This window comes from Stenella coeruleoalba (genome assembly GCF_951394435.1).
Source record: "Stenella coeruleoalba genome assembly, chromosome: 9".
NCBI classification, from domain to species: Eukaryota; Metazoa; Chordata; class Mammalia; order Artiodactyla; family Delphinidae; genus Stenella; species Stenella coeruleoalba.
Window position 1 is genome coordinate 1704124 of NC_137155.1, and position 16894 is coordinate 1721017.

The 16894-nt window shown below is 49.5% G+C and overlaps 1 protein-coding gene across 2 annotated transcripts in view; it reads left to right on the plus strand.

Moving 5' to 3' along the window:
• The first annotated feature begins 476 nt into the window (after positions 1–476).
• VWC2 (von Willebrand factor C domain containing 2) overlaps positions 477–16894 on the plus strand; it is a 115306-nt gene continuing 98888 nt past the window's right edge. For both annotated transcript variants that reach the window (XM_079931894.1, XM_079931895.1), the window contains exon 1: positions 477–1266. In XM_079931894.1, coding sequence (XP_079788020.1) covers positions 589–1266 — 678 coding nt within the window. In that variant the 5' untranslated portion in view covers positions 477–588. The remainder of the gene's footprint in view (positions 1267–16894) is intronic.

Sequence of the window (16894 nt, forward strand, 5' to 3'; positions counted from 1 at the left end):
CTGGGAGCTTTCTTACCCCCCTCGCGCCCTTCTTCCCCAAACACCTTCGGGCAAGCGAGGAAGGGTTTCCCTCTTATTTTCCTGCACTGCCGTCAGCGCCCGCTCCACTGCGGAATTCTCCACTGAGTCGCCTTTAGGGAAGTGTGGCCGGGACCCGGAGGGGGCTCCGGGCTCCGGAGTTCTGTGGCTCCATCCGAGCCTTGCAGGGGGCGCGGGCCCCGCTAGCTGCATCCCCGCTGCTCCGCCACCCGCTAATCAAGAAGACACGGGGAACACTGCGGGCCGGTGTTTTCCTGGGACTCGCTTCCGTGTCCGTGTCCACAGTCTGGGATGTGTAGGACCCCGGGCCGTGCCCCGGCGCCGGGCATGCCGCCTCTGCCCTCGGGGTCCGGCGCGTCCATTTCGGGAGCCGCCGGGCCGGGCGCGCGCGGGCCTCGGGGCTCAGCTGTGCTGCTTTCTCTCCGCAGGGACGGCGGCTCCAGACTGGCGGCGGCGCGCCCCCGGGCTGTGAATGCGACTCGCCCCTCGACCTCGCTCCCCGCCCGCCCGGCCGCCGGGACGCGGTAGGGGTTGCCCAGCTCCACTGCGATGGCAGTTGGCGCGCTGTCCAGTTCCCTCCTGCTCACCTGCTGCCTGATGGTGGCTCTGTGCAGCCCGAGCATCCCGCTGGAGAAGCTGGCCCAGGCGCCCGAGCGGCCGGGCCAGGAGAAGCGCGAGCACGCGTCTCGGGACGGCCCGGGCCGGGTGAGCGAGCTCGGGCGCCCGGCGAGGGACGAGGGCGGCGGCGGCCGGGACTGGAAGGGCAAGGGCGGCCGCGGGCTGGCCGGCCGGGAGGCGTGGAGCAGGCAGAAACAGGCCTGGGCCGCCCAGGGCGGGGGCGCCGGGGCCGGGGACCTGCAGGGGCGGCCCCGCGGGGACACCCCGCACGAAGAGCCCCCGGCCGCCGCCGCCCAGGACGCGGCGGGCCCAGACCCAGAGCCCACGCCCGAGCTGCCGGAGGAGTACGCGTACCCGGACTACCGGGGGAAGGGCTGCGTGGACGAGAGCGGCTTCGTGTACGCGATCGGGGAGAAGTTCGCGCCGGGCCCCTCGGCCTGCCCATGCCTGTGCACCGAGGAGGGGCCGCTGTGCGCGCAGCCCGAGTGCCCGCGGCTGCACCCACGCTGCATCCACGTCGACACGAGCCAGTGCTGTCCGCAGTGCAAGGAGAGGAAGAATTACTGCGAGTTCCGGGGCAAGACCTACCAGACCCTGGAGGAATTCGTGGTAAGAGGCGAGCGCCCGGGCGACTTTGCCCGTCCCAGGAGAGGGTGAACCGGCTCTGAGTCCCCACTTTGGAGAAGAGGCGCTCTGTGGTTTTCAGAGGTGGGCGGCGCTGTGCCCACGTCCCCTCAGCACGACCCCTCTTTTTCAGTGCTGAAGTAATTTTTGAAAGCCGTGTGCCCAGTCCATGTGCATTCGCTCGGTCTTCACGATAAAAGGGTTTCCTTAGAGTGAAGCCCGTGGCCCTAAGGCGAACAGCCTGAGCAAAATCACTGGCTGTACTTTTAACCTTAATTGGCTGCTCCTGAGTTAAAAGTGTTGCTGCCGAAATGCTCGCCCTGTTTTCAAACACAGGGTAATTTACCCTGCTGTTTGGGATGTGTTCTTGAGCTAATAGCTCATTAAGGGAGACCGTACATATAAATAAGCCGTTTCCCTAGATTATGTGCTGGGTATCAGGCAGATGTTCTAGAAATTAAAAGAAAAAAATGCTTGCTCAATAGATGCTAAAACAAAGTCGACAGCAAAAACAACAAGTCCAGGTTACGGTTAAAAATGGTTTTATTTTAGGTGAGTACTGGTAATAATATTAGTAGTGCTATTTCCTGAATGCCTAGTGTATGTTAGACTCCAGGCTGCATTTCTCACCTGTATTAACTTAGTTAAACCTCAAACCACGCAATAAAGTAGATTATTATCTACTATCTCCAGCTGATAAAGAAGAGGAAACTGAGACACAGAATATTTTTAAAAGGTGTCGAAGGCAACACAGCTGTTAAGGAGCAGATTCATGTGTCAAGCACGCTTTTACCCCCTACACTCTTATTTGAACCAAAAGCCCAGCCCCACAGGGGCACTGGTGTGGATGGAGATGCCATCCAGTGCTTGTGCTGGCCGGGGGGGTGAACTCCCCCCGAAAACCCTGCTTCTTCAGTACCGAGCCTGGGAGACAACTGCACGGCTGCTCAGTCATTCCAGTCCCCCATGGTCGGCTCAGTCCAACTGGACTTGGCCAGTTGACTTGGGATGCCAGAGGTTTCCCGGGCAGCAGAGGGCATCCTGGCACCTCCAGCCCCCAAAGCTGAACAAGGAGGCAGGTGCGAAGGAATCCTTCAGGGTGCCCAGACCATAGCCTCTGAGATCTGCAAGTTGAGAATGTGCCCAGGATGTGACAGTGTGTAGTGAGTTTTAGGAATGAATTCCTGAGTGTTGTAGAACTATTAATATAAAGCCGAGAAGGACAGATCTATAGGTAATGTACAAAGTGTGGAGATGCTGGGATTTGGTCAGAAAAGATGAGTTTCCATTCTGGTTTTGCCACTAATGGGCTGCATGATGGGAACAAAGCACATCTCCCCTCTGGCTTTCTTTTTCCTCATCTGTAAGGTAAGGGCCCGAAATTCCTTAAGGCTCCTTGGAGTTCTAACAACCTGACACCCAGGGTTTATCTCCAGGCAAACCTGTTTAAGACAGTTCTTGGCTTCAGCCCTTTGGAGAGACAGACAACCTTGATGAGAACCTGCTAGGAACCAGGCCCTGGCCATACTACAGAAGTAAGTCTGGAACCCTGCCCTCAGAATGCTCCTGGAGGACTGGGGAGCTGGGCAGATGCCTCCCCAGATGTTCTGGGGTGCAGCCCGGAAGTGCATAAGTAATGCTGGCCGTGGGAGCTGGTGGAGCCCAGAGGAGGGGCCTTCCGTGTTGGCCTGGGACGGGGCTGTAGCCGAATGATTCTCTGGAGTTTTAGATTCATAGGAAAACCTAAGTGTTACAAGATCGAAGACGAGGGATTCGTTTCTAATTAATACCATTTATGGTTTGCACTGTGTGTGGTTCCATAGTCATTTCTTGTAGGTGTCCATGAGGTAGGATGAGGAACTACTAGCATTTTGATCTCAAAAGCCCAAACGCATCCCAGAGCAGCCACCACAGGTAGAAGGAAGAATTCGAGCTTCTGTTCTGTTATTCATTGCTAAGTGCTGGATGCCATGAAGCTGCCCATGTGTATGGGGGTGGGAGATCGTTTTTTTGTTTGTTTGTTTGTTTTGTTTTTTTAACATCTTTATTGGAGTATAATTGCTTTACCGTGGTGTGTTAGTTTCTGCTTTATAACAAAGTGAATCAGCTATACGTACACATATATCCCCATATCTCTTCCCTCTTGCGTCTCCCTCCCTCCCACCCCCCCATCCCACCCCTCTAGGTGGTCACAAAGCACAGAGCTGATCTCCCTGTGCTATGCGGCTGCTTCCCACTAGCTATCAGTTTTACATTTGGTAGTGTATATACGTACATGCCTTGTATTGTATTCCTGTTTTCAAAAATTGGTGCATAAGTAGAATGTGTTTCCCACTCTGAGATGGAAGATGATAGCACCTAAAGGTAGATTGGAAAGATTATAATCTCAGTGAGAATTAAAATACCAATAAAGCTATTTTTAGAGTATTAAGCACATCTTTCATCTTCAAGTGATCCTTTGTTCTTAACTTTCATCCAATCATTACCAGATGCTAGGATGACACTGTGCACAGCTGCTATAAAATTTTCATTATATTCCTGCTCCTATGATAAGTACAACTGCATAACGATTGCGTTGTATATATCATGCTTGTTCATTCTGTTAGTATCAGGAACACTCCTAAGGCATTTCCCTTAGTGTGGCTTTGTGCAAGTTTCATTCCATGAACAAAAGAGGGTGCGGTGCTTTCTGGGAGTGTTGGGAGGATAAGCATAGAGGGGTATAGGGTCAGCTGTGAGTCCAGGGGTTTGTGGGGCACAACTGCTCTTGTAGCTGCTCTGGGTCCTCCAGGCTTCCAGGAGACCCATCAAGGCCTGCAGTTTGCACAGCACACAGTACATGGACGACAGGAAAGGAACGCATTTTACATCTGAAGCGCTTTGCGCTCCTCTGAAAACAATGTAATTCAGTGGTGGTTGAGGTGCCAGAGGGTCATGTCTGGGGCGCTCCCAATCACGGCCAGGTCGGCGGGGGGGCGGTGGGGTGAAAGGCAGGCCGGTTCTGGGCCTCTTTCCTTGGGAGGCACGCAGGCGCTTTCTGTTCTCTGCTTTCCGAGAGAGAGTCGGTTACTGAGGGAGGCTGGGAGCTCGTGGTGGGTGCCTGAGAAGGTGGAACCCCGGATCCTTGTGCCTGTGATGCTATTGCGCACATGTTCCGGACAGAGCGTGTCTCTTGCCTGCCCTCTCGTGCTCCTCTGTCCTGGGTATGTGTCTGCAGTCCCTGTGCCCGGTGCACAGTGAGGCCAAACAAACCGAAACGTCAGAGTTCGGAGCCGAGAAAGGTTTATTTATCACGGGGCCACGCCAGGAGAATGGCTGACTCATGCTCCAAAGACCCAGTGGGTTTCAGGGAAGAAGGTTTTATAGGCAAAACCTGGGGGGTGGGATTCAGGGTGTGTAACCCTACTCTGATTGGTTGGTGGTGAGGTCACAGGGCGGTGCTCCAGGGATCTGTGCTCAGCCTGAAGTCACCATCCTCCACCGGGATGGGGGCCTTAGTTCCTGCAGAAGAGCTCAGGGATATGGATCAGATATCTGTGCCCACCCCTCAGGAGGAACTGGGACCCTCCCACATCCTGCCCCTGTTTCCTTCTGCGTTTCCTCGCTCCCCTAATTAGTGACTATTTGAATCTGCCCTTTGGAACTCAGGGAAGGTCTTGGAGGCAGAAACCTTTTTCCTACAAACAAGAAATAGAAAGCACAGAAGGGCTTTTGTACTTGGGAGGGCCCCACAGGGTCCTGCAGGGTTTCACTCTCTGCCCAGTTTTCTCTGTACTTCAGTCCTGTCTTTCCCCTTCTCACCGAGGCTCTTTACCCCATTCAAATTCCCATTCCTTACAGCCTGGTTGATCTCAGGCAGATGTCAGCAGAAGACCTTCAGTGAAATACCGTTAAGCTGCTGATAACAATTAGAGTAATACCCTCATCCCTCCAGGGATGTTTGCAGTTTAGTTTGTATATTCAAATAAAAACATAGTTACCAGTAGAATGTCCTCCGCTGCCTCTGAAATTATACCAAGCGTCCTGTTCTTACACCAGCAGGCCTCCAACTTCGAGTAAGGAAGCTGGTCTATGCGTTTATAATTTTTATACACGATGCTATTTCACGTGCTCTCTCGCTTCCTGGGGCGTGCCATCTGTATAACAAAGTACCACAGACCCGGTGGCTTAAACAATAGAAACTTACAGCTTCACAGCCCTGGAGGCTGGAAGTCTGAGATCAAGGGGTGGGCAGGGCTGATTCCTCCTGAGGCCTCTCTCCTTGGCATGTAGAGGACCGCCTTCTCCCTGTGTCCTCACATGGTCGGCCCTCTGTGCATGTCTGTGTCCTGATCTCCTCTTCCTATAAGGACACCACTCATATTGGATTAGGGCCAACACATATGACCTATTTTACCTTAATTACCTCTGTAAAGACCTTGTCTCTAAATACAGTCACGTTCTGAGGTATTGGGTTTAGGACTGCAACATCTGAGTTTGAGAGGGGACACAATGCAGCCTGTAACATAGGGTCAGTGACCAGAGTTGACCTCGTAGGCCTGGGTCCAAGGAGGTGTAGGGAATGCAGTGGGGCAAGGATGCATCAGCAAGTATGACAGGAAGAAAGAATTAGTAGAGAAGGCACAGAGTGATGGGTAATACACGGGATGCCTTATGAACATAATTAAGCCACCCACCCAGATTTTGGTGATTTAGTGTCTATTCCATTCTGAGCTCCACTTCAGGAATTACTGTGCTACTTACTTATGTCATACTTGTATCATACGTATGAGGGCCTTACTTTTAAATTTGCCCCTGAGAGCTACCATACATGCCAGCAGCAAGTCAAATTTGAAATTCATTAGTTAAAACACGATTCCATTTTGAGCAACAAAAGAACTTGTTCCCCTCCTGGGAATCCTGATTTCAGGGGAACCGTGAAGACAGAAACAGGGTCTGCAAGCTTGTTTCCGTGTTCTGTAGAAGCTAACAGAATGCATGCGACTCCCCGAGATACAGGAGAACTGAAATTTCACTTTGCTTTCGGTTGGGATGGTATCAGTTCTGTGTGTCCACGCTGGTTACCGTAGCCGATCAGGAGGTCTGACTGGCAATTGTATTAAGTCTTAGAAGAAAAAGAGAAAATGAATTATTGATACGTGTTGCTTGCTGGGCTGTCTTGCAAAGCATGGGGACCGTTGGACAGAAGATCAGTGAACGAGGTAGTCACAGGTGAGATGACCCGGGACCACTGAGTCACAAGCCTCTCCTGGGGCCTCAGCAGCCGACTTGTTGCAAAATCTCCTTTCTCGGAGTTTATTAATGAAAAAGAACTTACATGAAATTTGGAATCAAAAGCTCCATCTCAATAGGTCTCTACTGCAATTATGAGCAAGTGCCCATAAAGAGAAAGACACAATTCTCCATATTTTTCAGTCTAATCGTATTTATATTCTTTTGACTGATGTTACTTAGACCACAACAACACCATTATTATTTTCCTTTGCCGAGGAACATGAACTAAGTTGTGTAAAGTCGACGTTCTTTCCTGTAAGTCAGTTTCATGTGCGCGCTATTGCTGCGACTGAATTTGTTTTGGCTTCTAGGAAGACTTGGCAAATTCTGGACTTCTTAGTTTCTGCCCTTCTGTGCAATGCCATTTAAATGTTAACTTTTGTTTTTTTAAAGAAAGGAGAGTACCTATGGTTTCCCTAGACCTTTCAGATGTGTCCCTAACTCAGGTAGGGGAAACCTAACGTGAATGACTGCACTTTTACATGCTCCGTGCAGTACTTTATTTGTGTGTATGAGACAAATGCTATAAAAGTTCCCACAGGACATTTGGTCCTATCCAAAACTTCCATAAAACCTCTGGTCCGTAAGATATTCCACCTCTGCCAAAAGGTCCTTGATATTTGCAAGACCATTTTGTCCGGTCCAAAACTTACATAAGATATTTGGTCCATAGCAGAAGGTCTTTGTAGCAACATGGATGGATCTAGAGATGATCATACTAAGTGAGGTAAAACAGGAGGAGAAAGACAAACGTCATATTATATTGCTTATATGTGGAATCCAAAAAAAGATACAGATGAACTTTTTACAAACGAGAAATAGACTCACAGACATAGAAAACAAATTTATGCTTACCAAAGGGGAAAGCAGGGGGAGAGATAAATTAAGAGTTTGAGATTAACACACACACACCACTATATATAAAATAGATAATCAACAACCACCTACTGTGTAGCACAGGGAACTGTATTCATATCTTGTAAAAACTGTAATGGAAAAGAATCTGAAAAATTATATATACTAATATAATATAATACTGAAACATTTTGCCGTACACCAGAAACTAACACAGCATTGTAAGTCAACTATACGTAATAAAAAAAGAAGAAAGGTCCTTGATATTTGGTCTTGTCCAAAGCCATTTGGCATGGACTCTTTGGATAGGACCGAATTTCAAGGACCTTTGGGTGTGGACCAAATGTCTTATGGAAGTTTTAGACAGGACAAATATCTGCTAACCTAAATGTTTAGTCTTTTATGTTGGGAAGAAGGAAACCAACATTCATCCATTGCTTATATGTTTTATATGTTGGGTGGGGGCAGGGTTTACACAATAGACTGATGAGCTGGTGGTATTTTTTTTCTTAAAGGAGAGAAAACTAAGGTTCAGAACAGTTAAGTAACTTGACTGAAGTCATCAAGCTCGTGATGGGGGAGCCAGGATTTGAGTCCTGGTCTGTTGGACACTTCCTTCCAACTCTGCCTCTTTACCTTCCTCATCCCGTGGGGATGGAGGGGCATTTTGTGTGTGGCTGGGACTGCACAGAGTCCTTACCCTCTGAAGACGTGAGCTTGTGTTCTGGTTCATCCCTGTGCCCATGGGCAATACTCAGAACCTCCTTATTAGCTGGCGGGAAAACGTGGAGAGGATGCTGTCTCTCACATTATAAGAAGGAAATGAGAGATATGAGAACCTGCAGAGCTCTGCGCAAACAGCAGAACAAAAGCCTGCTGCACTTGCGGCCTGGGGAGTTGTGCATCTCAGGGGCGGTCCTGCCCCAGCATGGCGCTTGGTCACCAGCAAGATGGCCTCTGAATTTCCTCACCATCAGAGAGTGACTCTAGGGCGCTGTGTGTGCCCAGAAGTGTTTCCTTCTCAGATCTGATAAGTCCCAACAGAAAGCTCATGCTTACATTTATTTATTTAAAAATACTTTTTTGAATAAATATTTGCAGGCATTGGGCTACATCCTGGATATACAGTGACAAACCGTCAGGTCCCTCCGATCAAGGGGCAGTGACCCTATAGAGAGTGATGTGCCCAGAGGTTGGTCAGGTGGGGTCGCGGTCTGCAGGGTAGGCAGGTGGAGGCCCCTCACCTAGATCTCAGTGCTGTTAACGCTTTGTGTTGAAATGACAGAGGAAGAAGGATCCTGGGGCAGCTTTCTAGGGAAAAGACCAGAGCCTGTTTCCGATAGCGTAGTTGTGAGATTGAGTAAAGGATACGGTTTTCCGCTCAAGTCTGCAGCCCCTGTAGCCGTCCTTCATGGCACGGTTCTGATTATGTAGCCGGAAATCCTTCTTGCTGCTTATCTGTTCCAAGGCTGAGATCCTGCCAGCTGGATCTCACTTCTCCTTCTATTTCTGTCGGGCACTGGGGTGCGTCCAGGACAGAGGGTGCCTTTCGAATGGATGCAGAAAAGGATGATGTCAGGCATCTGCCCGTGGCCCTGCGAGCTCTCTGGGAAGCCCTAGGCCTGTGGAAATGCATAGCAATGGAAAACTAAGATGCCGTGTGGCCTGTGCATTTCCCCTCATGGCAGAAATGATTTTACCTGGGAATATGGAAGACTCATAGGCTGAAAACCCACTGTTTAGAAAACTCATGAAATCCTGGATCTCATACAATAAAACACATCTTCTCAAAAGCACAGCAGGAATGGCAAAAAAAATAAGAGAAATTAGTCCATAGAGGTGGATGTATGAAACCAGAGAGGAAAGTCAGTCGTTCAGGAGAGGCCGTCCTAGGGTGTCCACTGATACCCGGGGCCTGGACCCTTGGTACTCGAGGCCAGGCTGGGCCACGTCACAAGTCCAGGGCCCCAGGTAGGGAGAGTCAGATCAGGGTACCTCTCATAAAAGCAGACTCCCCGGAAGAGCCTGTCCTGCAAGAGGTCCATGTAGACACACCCCCTGGATGGCATCAGCACTGGGCAGGGCTGGAGGCTTCCCTCTCAGCAGTTGCACATGCCCTGCTGTGGATGTGGAGCCCCTAGTCATGCTTCCCTGAGGGCTCTGGATAATCCATGTGGAATATTTTTATTTAAAGTGGTCCCAGGTTGGCAGGGCCCACAGGTATCTGACAAAGGCAAACACTCTCCGGCCGCAGAGAATCCCCCCAAATAAGGTTCCAAGGAATGTGATGTCAAAATAACAATTCCACACAAGAGGAAAGAGCGTCAGAAACCAGAGTCAGCCGAGACAGACGCAGTCAGATCAGACCCAGATGCTGGGATACAAACGAGAATATTTTCTTATGCACAGAGAAATAAATGCGGGAATCAAGTGGATGGGTAAACCACATCAGTACATACCAAGTGCTTGCCAGCTTTGGAAAGGAATCACATAGAGCCTGTATAAAGGAATGCTACAGTAATTGGAACTAATCTTCAAGGGGAGGATCTGACAGGATGATAGGTGCAGGTTGTGAGATAAGTTAGTGAATCTGGGGGTAGATTTGAAGAAGTTGCCCAGAATGAAACACAGGTGCACGGATGGAACATAGGAAGGAAATGTTTTGGTATATGGAGGATAGAGAAAGAAGGTCTAACATACATCCAGTTAGAATTTTGAAAGAAGTAGCAGAGAATGTGGAGAAGATGAAGTGATAGTGCCAGAGACTTTCTAGTTGAAAGACCCCTATTTCCTGATGCAGGAATCCCAGTGAATCTAAAAAAAGATATATGTATGTGTGTGTATATATCTCACACACACATATATTAAGTATATATAAAATATTTATATATATACATATATGTGTGTATATATATATGTATGTATATGTATAAAACCACACCTAGTGAGAGTGCAGAACACCAGAGAGAAAGGAAACATTTTAAGAGGGACCACAGAGTCAAGACTTTATCTGCAAAATAGCAGTAACTAGGCTGACCCCTGACATCTCGTCAAGAATAGAAAATTTCCGCCAGGATTTCCCTGGCGGTCCAGTGGTTAAGAGTCCATGCTCCCACTGCAGGGGCCATGGGTTCAATCCCTGGTCAGGGAACTAAGATGCTGCAAACCACCTGGCACAGCCTAGAAAAAAGGAATAGAAAACCCAAAGCTGTAGAAGAACATCTTTAAAGAACAAAGAGAAAATAAGCATGAATTCAATGGATGTACCTGGCAAAACTGTCTTTCAGGAATGAGCCTGAACAAAAATATTTTTCAACAAAAATAGAGTGCGTACTACCAAGAAACCTTTACTAAAAGAAGTTCCAGATGCAATCTAAAGGCTGAAATCCAGGAAGCAAAACAGGATCCCAGAAGCAGAGGCACAGAGTTAAGAAAGAAGGGATCAAAACCCCTCCTTCACTAAATTGCAGATCAGTAGTTCTCAACTGGGGTCCACGTTGTCCCTACGAGGGAGCCTTGGCCACATGTGGAGGCGTTTGTGGTTGTCATAACTGGGGTGGGCAGACGTTACTGACATCTGGTGGGCGGAGGCCAGACAGGCTGCTGGAATCCTACAGGGTCCAGAACAGCCCAACAACCAATATCAAGGGTGCTGGGGCTGAGAACCCCGACTGCCTATTACAAAAGCGGGGGCCTCCGGGGTGGTGACAGCTGAGCTGGTGGTGGGGCTGATGTTCCCGTGCCTTGCAGGGGTTGGTGTGTCCTGTACTGAATTTTGAGCTGTGCAATTTATCCTTAAACAGGAGATGCCATTAAATACAACTTTTAAATGTTCTTGGAAAAAGATGATCGCTGGGGAGCTGGTGCAGCTTGAGGCCAAATTCTGAAATAGGTGAACATTTTCAAAGGCTCCTTCTGTCGTCCAGGGCTACAGGTCACAGGTGGCACCAAGCTCCAGTAGGCCATGGCCAACTGTTCTGCCCTTCCTGGAAGAAAATTCAGACCACTTCGAAGTGATATGCCCCCTGCTCCCGAAGCGCCTCAGACATAAATACTAACATACACCGTACCAGACAGGTCGGCCCTTCTGTATCATGTCTTTGCTTTTGTCAGAGGTTGACATGCTACACTCGTTTATATCTATCTCCCTGGTCCAACTTTAAAAACAGTTTCTTACTTACATTTTACTTTTAAATTTCATGCATTTTTTGGAAAAGTATCTCAATATTTTCGTTTCAGAAGGCTTGAAACAAAATACGCAATTAGTTTCAAGCAAGCCAGGACTCGTATTTATTCATTCCTGTTAAGGTGTCAGGAGCCGTAGCTCTGTCCCCGGTCACGCTCTCTCATTGTTGACAGTTATGTTCTGGGGGCACAGGGCGCTTGGCCAGTGGACGGCTGTCACCGTGGCACCTTTCTCCCCTGGGGCCGCAGTACAGGGAGTCCCCAGCTGGCCAGGAGGCTGGCAGTCCCTTCCCACGTGGAACAGGGCCCCCCTGAGCACCTTTGCCTCAATCGGCTGGTAGTTCAGCCATGTCACACTTGGCAGAAATGTCAGGGAGTGTGGGGTAGGAAAAGAAAGAATTCTGACAAGGCTGCTGCCTTTCCCTGGGCCTGTGAGGAACAAGGGACGCTGGTGGCCTGAGGGATAAACTGTGCTGGGATGTCAACCCCTCAGCTCAGGTCACCTCCTGCAGCAGAGCCCCCTCTGGCCTCCTGTGCCCTCCAGGGAGTCAGAGAAATAAGCTCATCTTGCTCTAGGGTGACAGGATGCAGCAGCTGACACAACTGAGTGCTCGGCTCTCAGGGGTGCCTCTGAGCTCAGAGACGGATCCCTTTCTTGTGAGTGAGCCCCACAGTCTCTTAAACCCCCGTGGAAAGGGACCTCATTAACTGGAGAAACTGCTGGGCTGGCCTGTTGTAATATCAGGATGCTTTGGAAGAGGCTCAGCTTCAAGGGGAAGTGCAGGGGCCAAAGGTGTGAGCTGAGGATGCCTGTGCCCCGTTCTCCCGCCCTGGTCCAGCACTTGCTGGGTGATTGGCAGCTGAGGCAGGCTGATGGGAGCCAGGCTCCGACCTCAGATGTGTCCGGGTGGCCACGTCCTAGTTGGCGATGGTGAGCCTTGTTCCTGGAGCTGGGTCAGCTGTCCTCTGGTTAGCACAATTTTGTGTGCCTGACGCACAGTGAGGCCACGCACTGGAACGTCGGAGTTTGGAGCAGAGAAAGGTTTATTGCAGGGCCATGCAAAGGAGACTGGTGGCTCATGCCGTAAAAAGCCCCCAGCTCCTCAAAGGGTTTCGGCAAAAGCCAGGTGAGGGAGTGGGGCAGGTCGTAGGGTATGTGATCAGCTCCTGCACAATTCTCAGATTAGCTGATGGCGAGGGAACAGGGCAGGGTCACAGGGGTTAATGTTATCAGTCCTTAGGCTCCAGGAGGCCTGGGGCTATGGGCTCATGGTCATCAAGTAGTTAACATCTTCCATTTGGTGAGGGTTTTAGCATCTGCAAAACAACTCAGGAAATGTGCATCAGATACTGTTATCTGAGTACTTCCGAGAGGCCCCATGGCAGAGGACATGGGGAGGGGTCTGTCCTGGGGACAGACAGACCCATTGGGTCCTGCTCAGTTACACTCTGGTCACCTTCACTGCTCCCTGCTTAGCGTTTAAACGATATTACTGCCGTCTCAAATGAAGAATGATGAAAGGGAGCAGCATGGTTTTGTTTTCTGCGTGTGCGTGTGTGTCTGTGTGTGTGTGTGCGTGTGCGTGTCTATATTAGGAAGAGATACGCACATGGGTTTCAATGCATTAAGTGTTTTCCCCGTTTGCTGCAGTCTCCACCACTCCCTATTATGCACCTAGTTCACTGCCTCGTTTTCTTACATGACGAATCCCTGAAAGAATCTGAATTTGTGATCCCTGAGAGAACCAATCCCCACATCACACCGCACACCCATCTTTTAAAAGCCTACTCTTGGAAAACAGTTAGTTTTAGTCATTTATATGTTAAAGGAAAACCATTTCCTTTTCATTACTTCTTTCTGCTAAGGATAACTGATCCTTAATCTTTTATACTAATTCTAAAAAAAGGGTTTAGTGCTTCCCATGTTTTAAGAGGAGTTTGGCTTTAACAAAACTGCCCCCAGCCCCAGTCTGTAGGTGGTCACGCCCAGTTGGCATCACAGCCATTCTATTAAGGTCTTAATTTAGAAATCTGTGAATAGGCAAAGTATCTATTAGAGCTACTCCATCAAAATCTCACCATCACCCATGCTCCCAATTGGGAGGAGAGAGGCCGCACCTGACTGGGCCCAGGGTCCAGGGTAGCACTCCAAGCCTATCCGCCTGTGGCCCTGGGGTTACTCCGAGCCTTGCTGGCCCCTTCTCCTCCTCTCTGCACGGCTCTGTTTGCAGCAGGCCAGGACTGGGCGCCAGGGGCGGGTCCACCGTGGGCACACACCTGCCTCCACCACAGAAATGGGGGTGCACGTGCTGTCTTAGCTCAGGCTGCCAGAGCAAAATGCATGAGACTGGGTGCCTGAAACAACAGAAATTTACTTCTCCTGGTTCTGGAGGCTCGAAGTCCAAGATCAAGGTGTCTGCAGGGTCTGGTTCTGCTGAGGACCCGCCTCCTGGCTTGTACACTGCCGCCTACTCATCATGTCCTCACTGGGTGGGGAGAGGGCCCTCCTCCTCTCCTTACAAGGACACTAATCCCACCCTCCAGGGCCTCACCCTCGTGACCTTGGCCTCATCTAACCCTTATGACCTCCCAAAGGCTCCGCCTCCAGAGACCATTGCATTGGGGGTGAGGGCTTCACCATATGAATTTAGGGGGAGGCATTCAGTTTGTAACAGGAAGCCAGCAGGTTTTTGCTACATGTGATCGGACTGTGTGATCTGTTAGGTCAGCACCCTTCCAGGACATTCCCCAGGTCTTCAGCCCAGAAGAAGCACCTGCTTCATTTTCATCTGTTTGCCACCAAGTGAAATACACCATGTAAACACTGCCTGCATCTTTCCCCTGTAAGTGAGTTCCTGCATGATCCGTATTTATCTGAGGGAACTATTCACAAGAGGATTTGAAAGACATTAAGGGGTCCTGCCTCAAGCTAAACTACAAAAGTCAGTCTTTGGTGCCTGAGAAGAAAGCGGTGCCTTGTCGGGTTGTCAGACTGTTGTTCTGTTCATCTGCTCTGTGTGTGTGTGTGTGTGTGTGTGTGTGTGTGGGTGTGTGTGGTGGAGTCCTATTCTTCCTGAGACTGGAAGCTGACAGCTCCTGGGGACAGTTCTTAATTAAGTCCCTTTGTGTGCAAATCCGTTCTCTGACAGCCAGTAGAAAGACAAAAAGAACAAAACAAAACCAGAATCTTCTCTGAAGACGCAGGAAGCAGCAGCTTGCGGTAGCTCCGTGGCCATTGGCTTGTGCTGGAGGCTGGAAGGTGGCTGTGGACCAGGTTCATCCGGGGCTGCTATTCCCATGGGAGGGAAGATGGGGGGTGGGGACGGAGGGGCTGGAGCCCTCCCTGCTGGCCCTGATGTACGAGGGGAGCTCAGACAGCGGGCGGAGCCAGGGAGGCATGGGCTGCTGGGTGGGCACCTCTGTGTCTGGCCCGGACCCTGCTGCTTCCCAGGGTGGAGACAGAGCCTTGCTCTAGTTGAAGATATTTCAGGTCGAGGAAACTTGAGTAAGGTTGGGAAAGGACTTAGTTTGAGGTGACTGTTGAAAAGAAAGCTGGGACCTGCATAGCATCTTCCAGGCATCTTGCAGGGAGTCGGGAGGGTGGTCAGAGCAGGCAGGGTGGCCCAGCACATACTCATGAAGATGGTACGTGAGCAGAGCCCGGTGGCCTGACCAGACCCTGCGTTCCGGCCGCTGCCTTGCCTTGCTGTGTGGGTTTCTTGACAATTCACCCGACCCCTGGGTGTGTGTTCACCCCGTAAAAATGCAGAGTTGAAAAGCATTGCTCCTGCGTTTTCTTCCAGCTCCAAAATATCACAGCTCCGGGTTATCAGAAGCTAATGAGACCTGTGGTTTAAGTAGAAGGGGATTCCCCTTAAGTGCAGCGCACTTGACCCTGGGCACTTTTGGGAAGACACTAAGCAGCTGGAAGGACACTTTCGCCATCTGGTGACAAAAGTGTGACAGTGGCTTTGGGAGGATGCTTTTCATCCAGGGCCACGCCAAGGACTGCTTTCAGCGAAGGGCGATTTTCGCTCCTGCCTCTTGTTTCTTCTTTTTCTTTTTTTTCCTTTCTTTGTTTTTATTAGTTTCAGATATCATTTGATTTTATCACATTCAATTTTTGTTAAAATAAAATGAACATTATCCTATTAAAATGTAACGTCAGAAAAATAGAGAGAGGTTATTAAAGAAGTTACTATCCTTTTTGGGGAGAGAAGATATGCTTGAACAGAGGAATTCTTTTTTTTTTAAGAAGATTATCTGATTGCAAAACTTTAACTTAGATTGTTGTTTTGGAGGTAAAGAAAAAAATGAAATGATAAAACGATATAGTATCCAAACTCTAATACACTTACTTTAGATTTTTATTTTGAGAACTATTGAAAAATTACTTCTGGAAAAAAAGGTTAAAATTTATATTTATCTCTGTACACGGCAGCTTGTTTCTTAATTGGAAGTTATCAGAATAATTATGCAACAGGGTCATAACGTGCAAACAGAACTCAAATGCACAAACACTGAGATCTCGTTCTTTAGCTTTAGAACAATTCTTCTAGTTCTGCTGATGGTGGGAAACGTTATGCTTTCCAGTTTAGATTTCTAAGTCTCTTTGGGGTAGGTTCTCAGCCCCAGGAGGGAACCGTGGAGCCGGCGAGGCCCCTCCTTGTCTCCATGGCGCCCCTCTCCACCTGCTCTATCCTCCCCAGCTGACTTATCCACATTCCAGTCTGATCCCTTTCCTCTCCCTCCCACTCCAAGAAACAGCTCTGCCTTTAAAAGCCATAACATGCACACAGCTCAGCTGCCATCTGCCATTGCCTGCTTTTCTGTTAGTTTCTCTTTTTATGTGTCAGCTCCCCAGCCAGACTGGGCACAGAGGTGAGCGACTTGGGTGTGTCTTTGTGTCTCTCTGTGAGGATACAGGATTCTGTTCGGGTCCTGAGCCTATGGGATTGGTCAGTGGAGGGTGGAGGGCCTGGTGGTGGGGCTGAGAAGCCTGCTCTTGTATCATTGCCCTGATCCCCAGCCTGCAGGGTGGGTGTGTCCACATCGTATATCTTCCACTTTTGGATTTGAAGTTTGTTCACTGCGTAAGTAAGAGAGTATGAGTCCTCAGCTACTCCTTATAAATGTGAGCGATATATAGGAAACACTGACACACAGAGTAGAATAGTTAGGAAAGATGTAATAGGCAGAGGGTGGTGTGACACCTGCTCCCCACGTGCAGGACTAGATTGCTCCAAAATCTCGAGGTTTTGCTTCCTGATCTCAGGCTGTGCACTTAGGGACCCTGTTT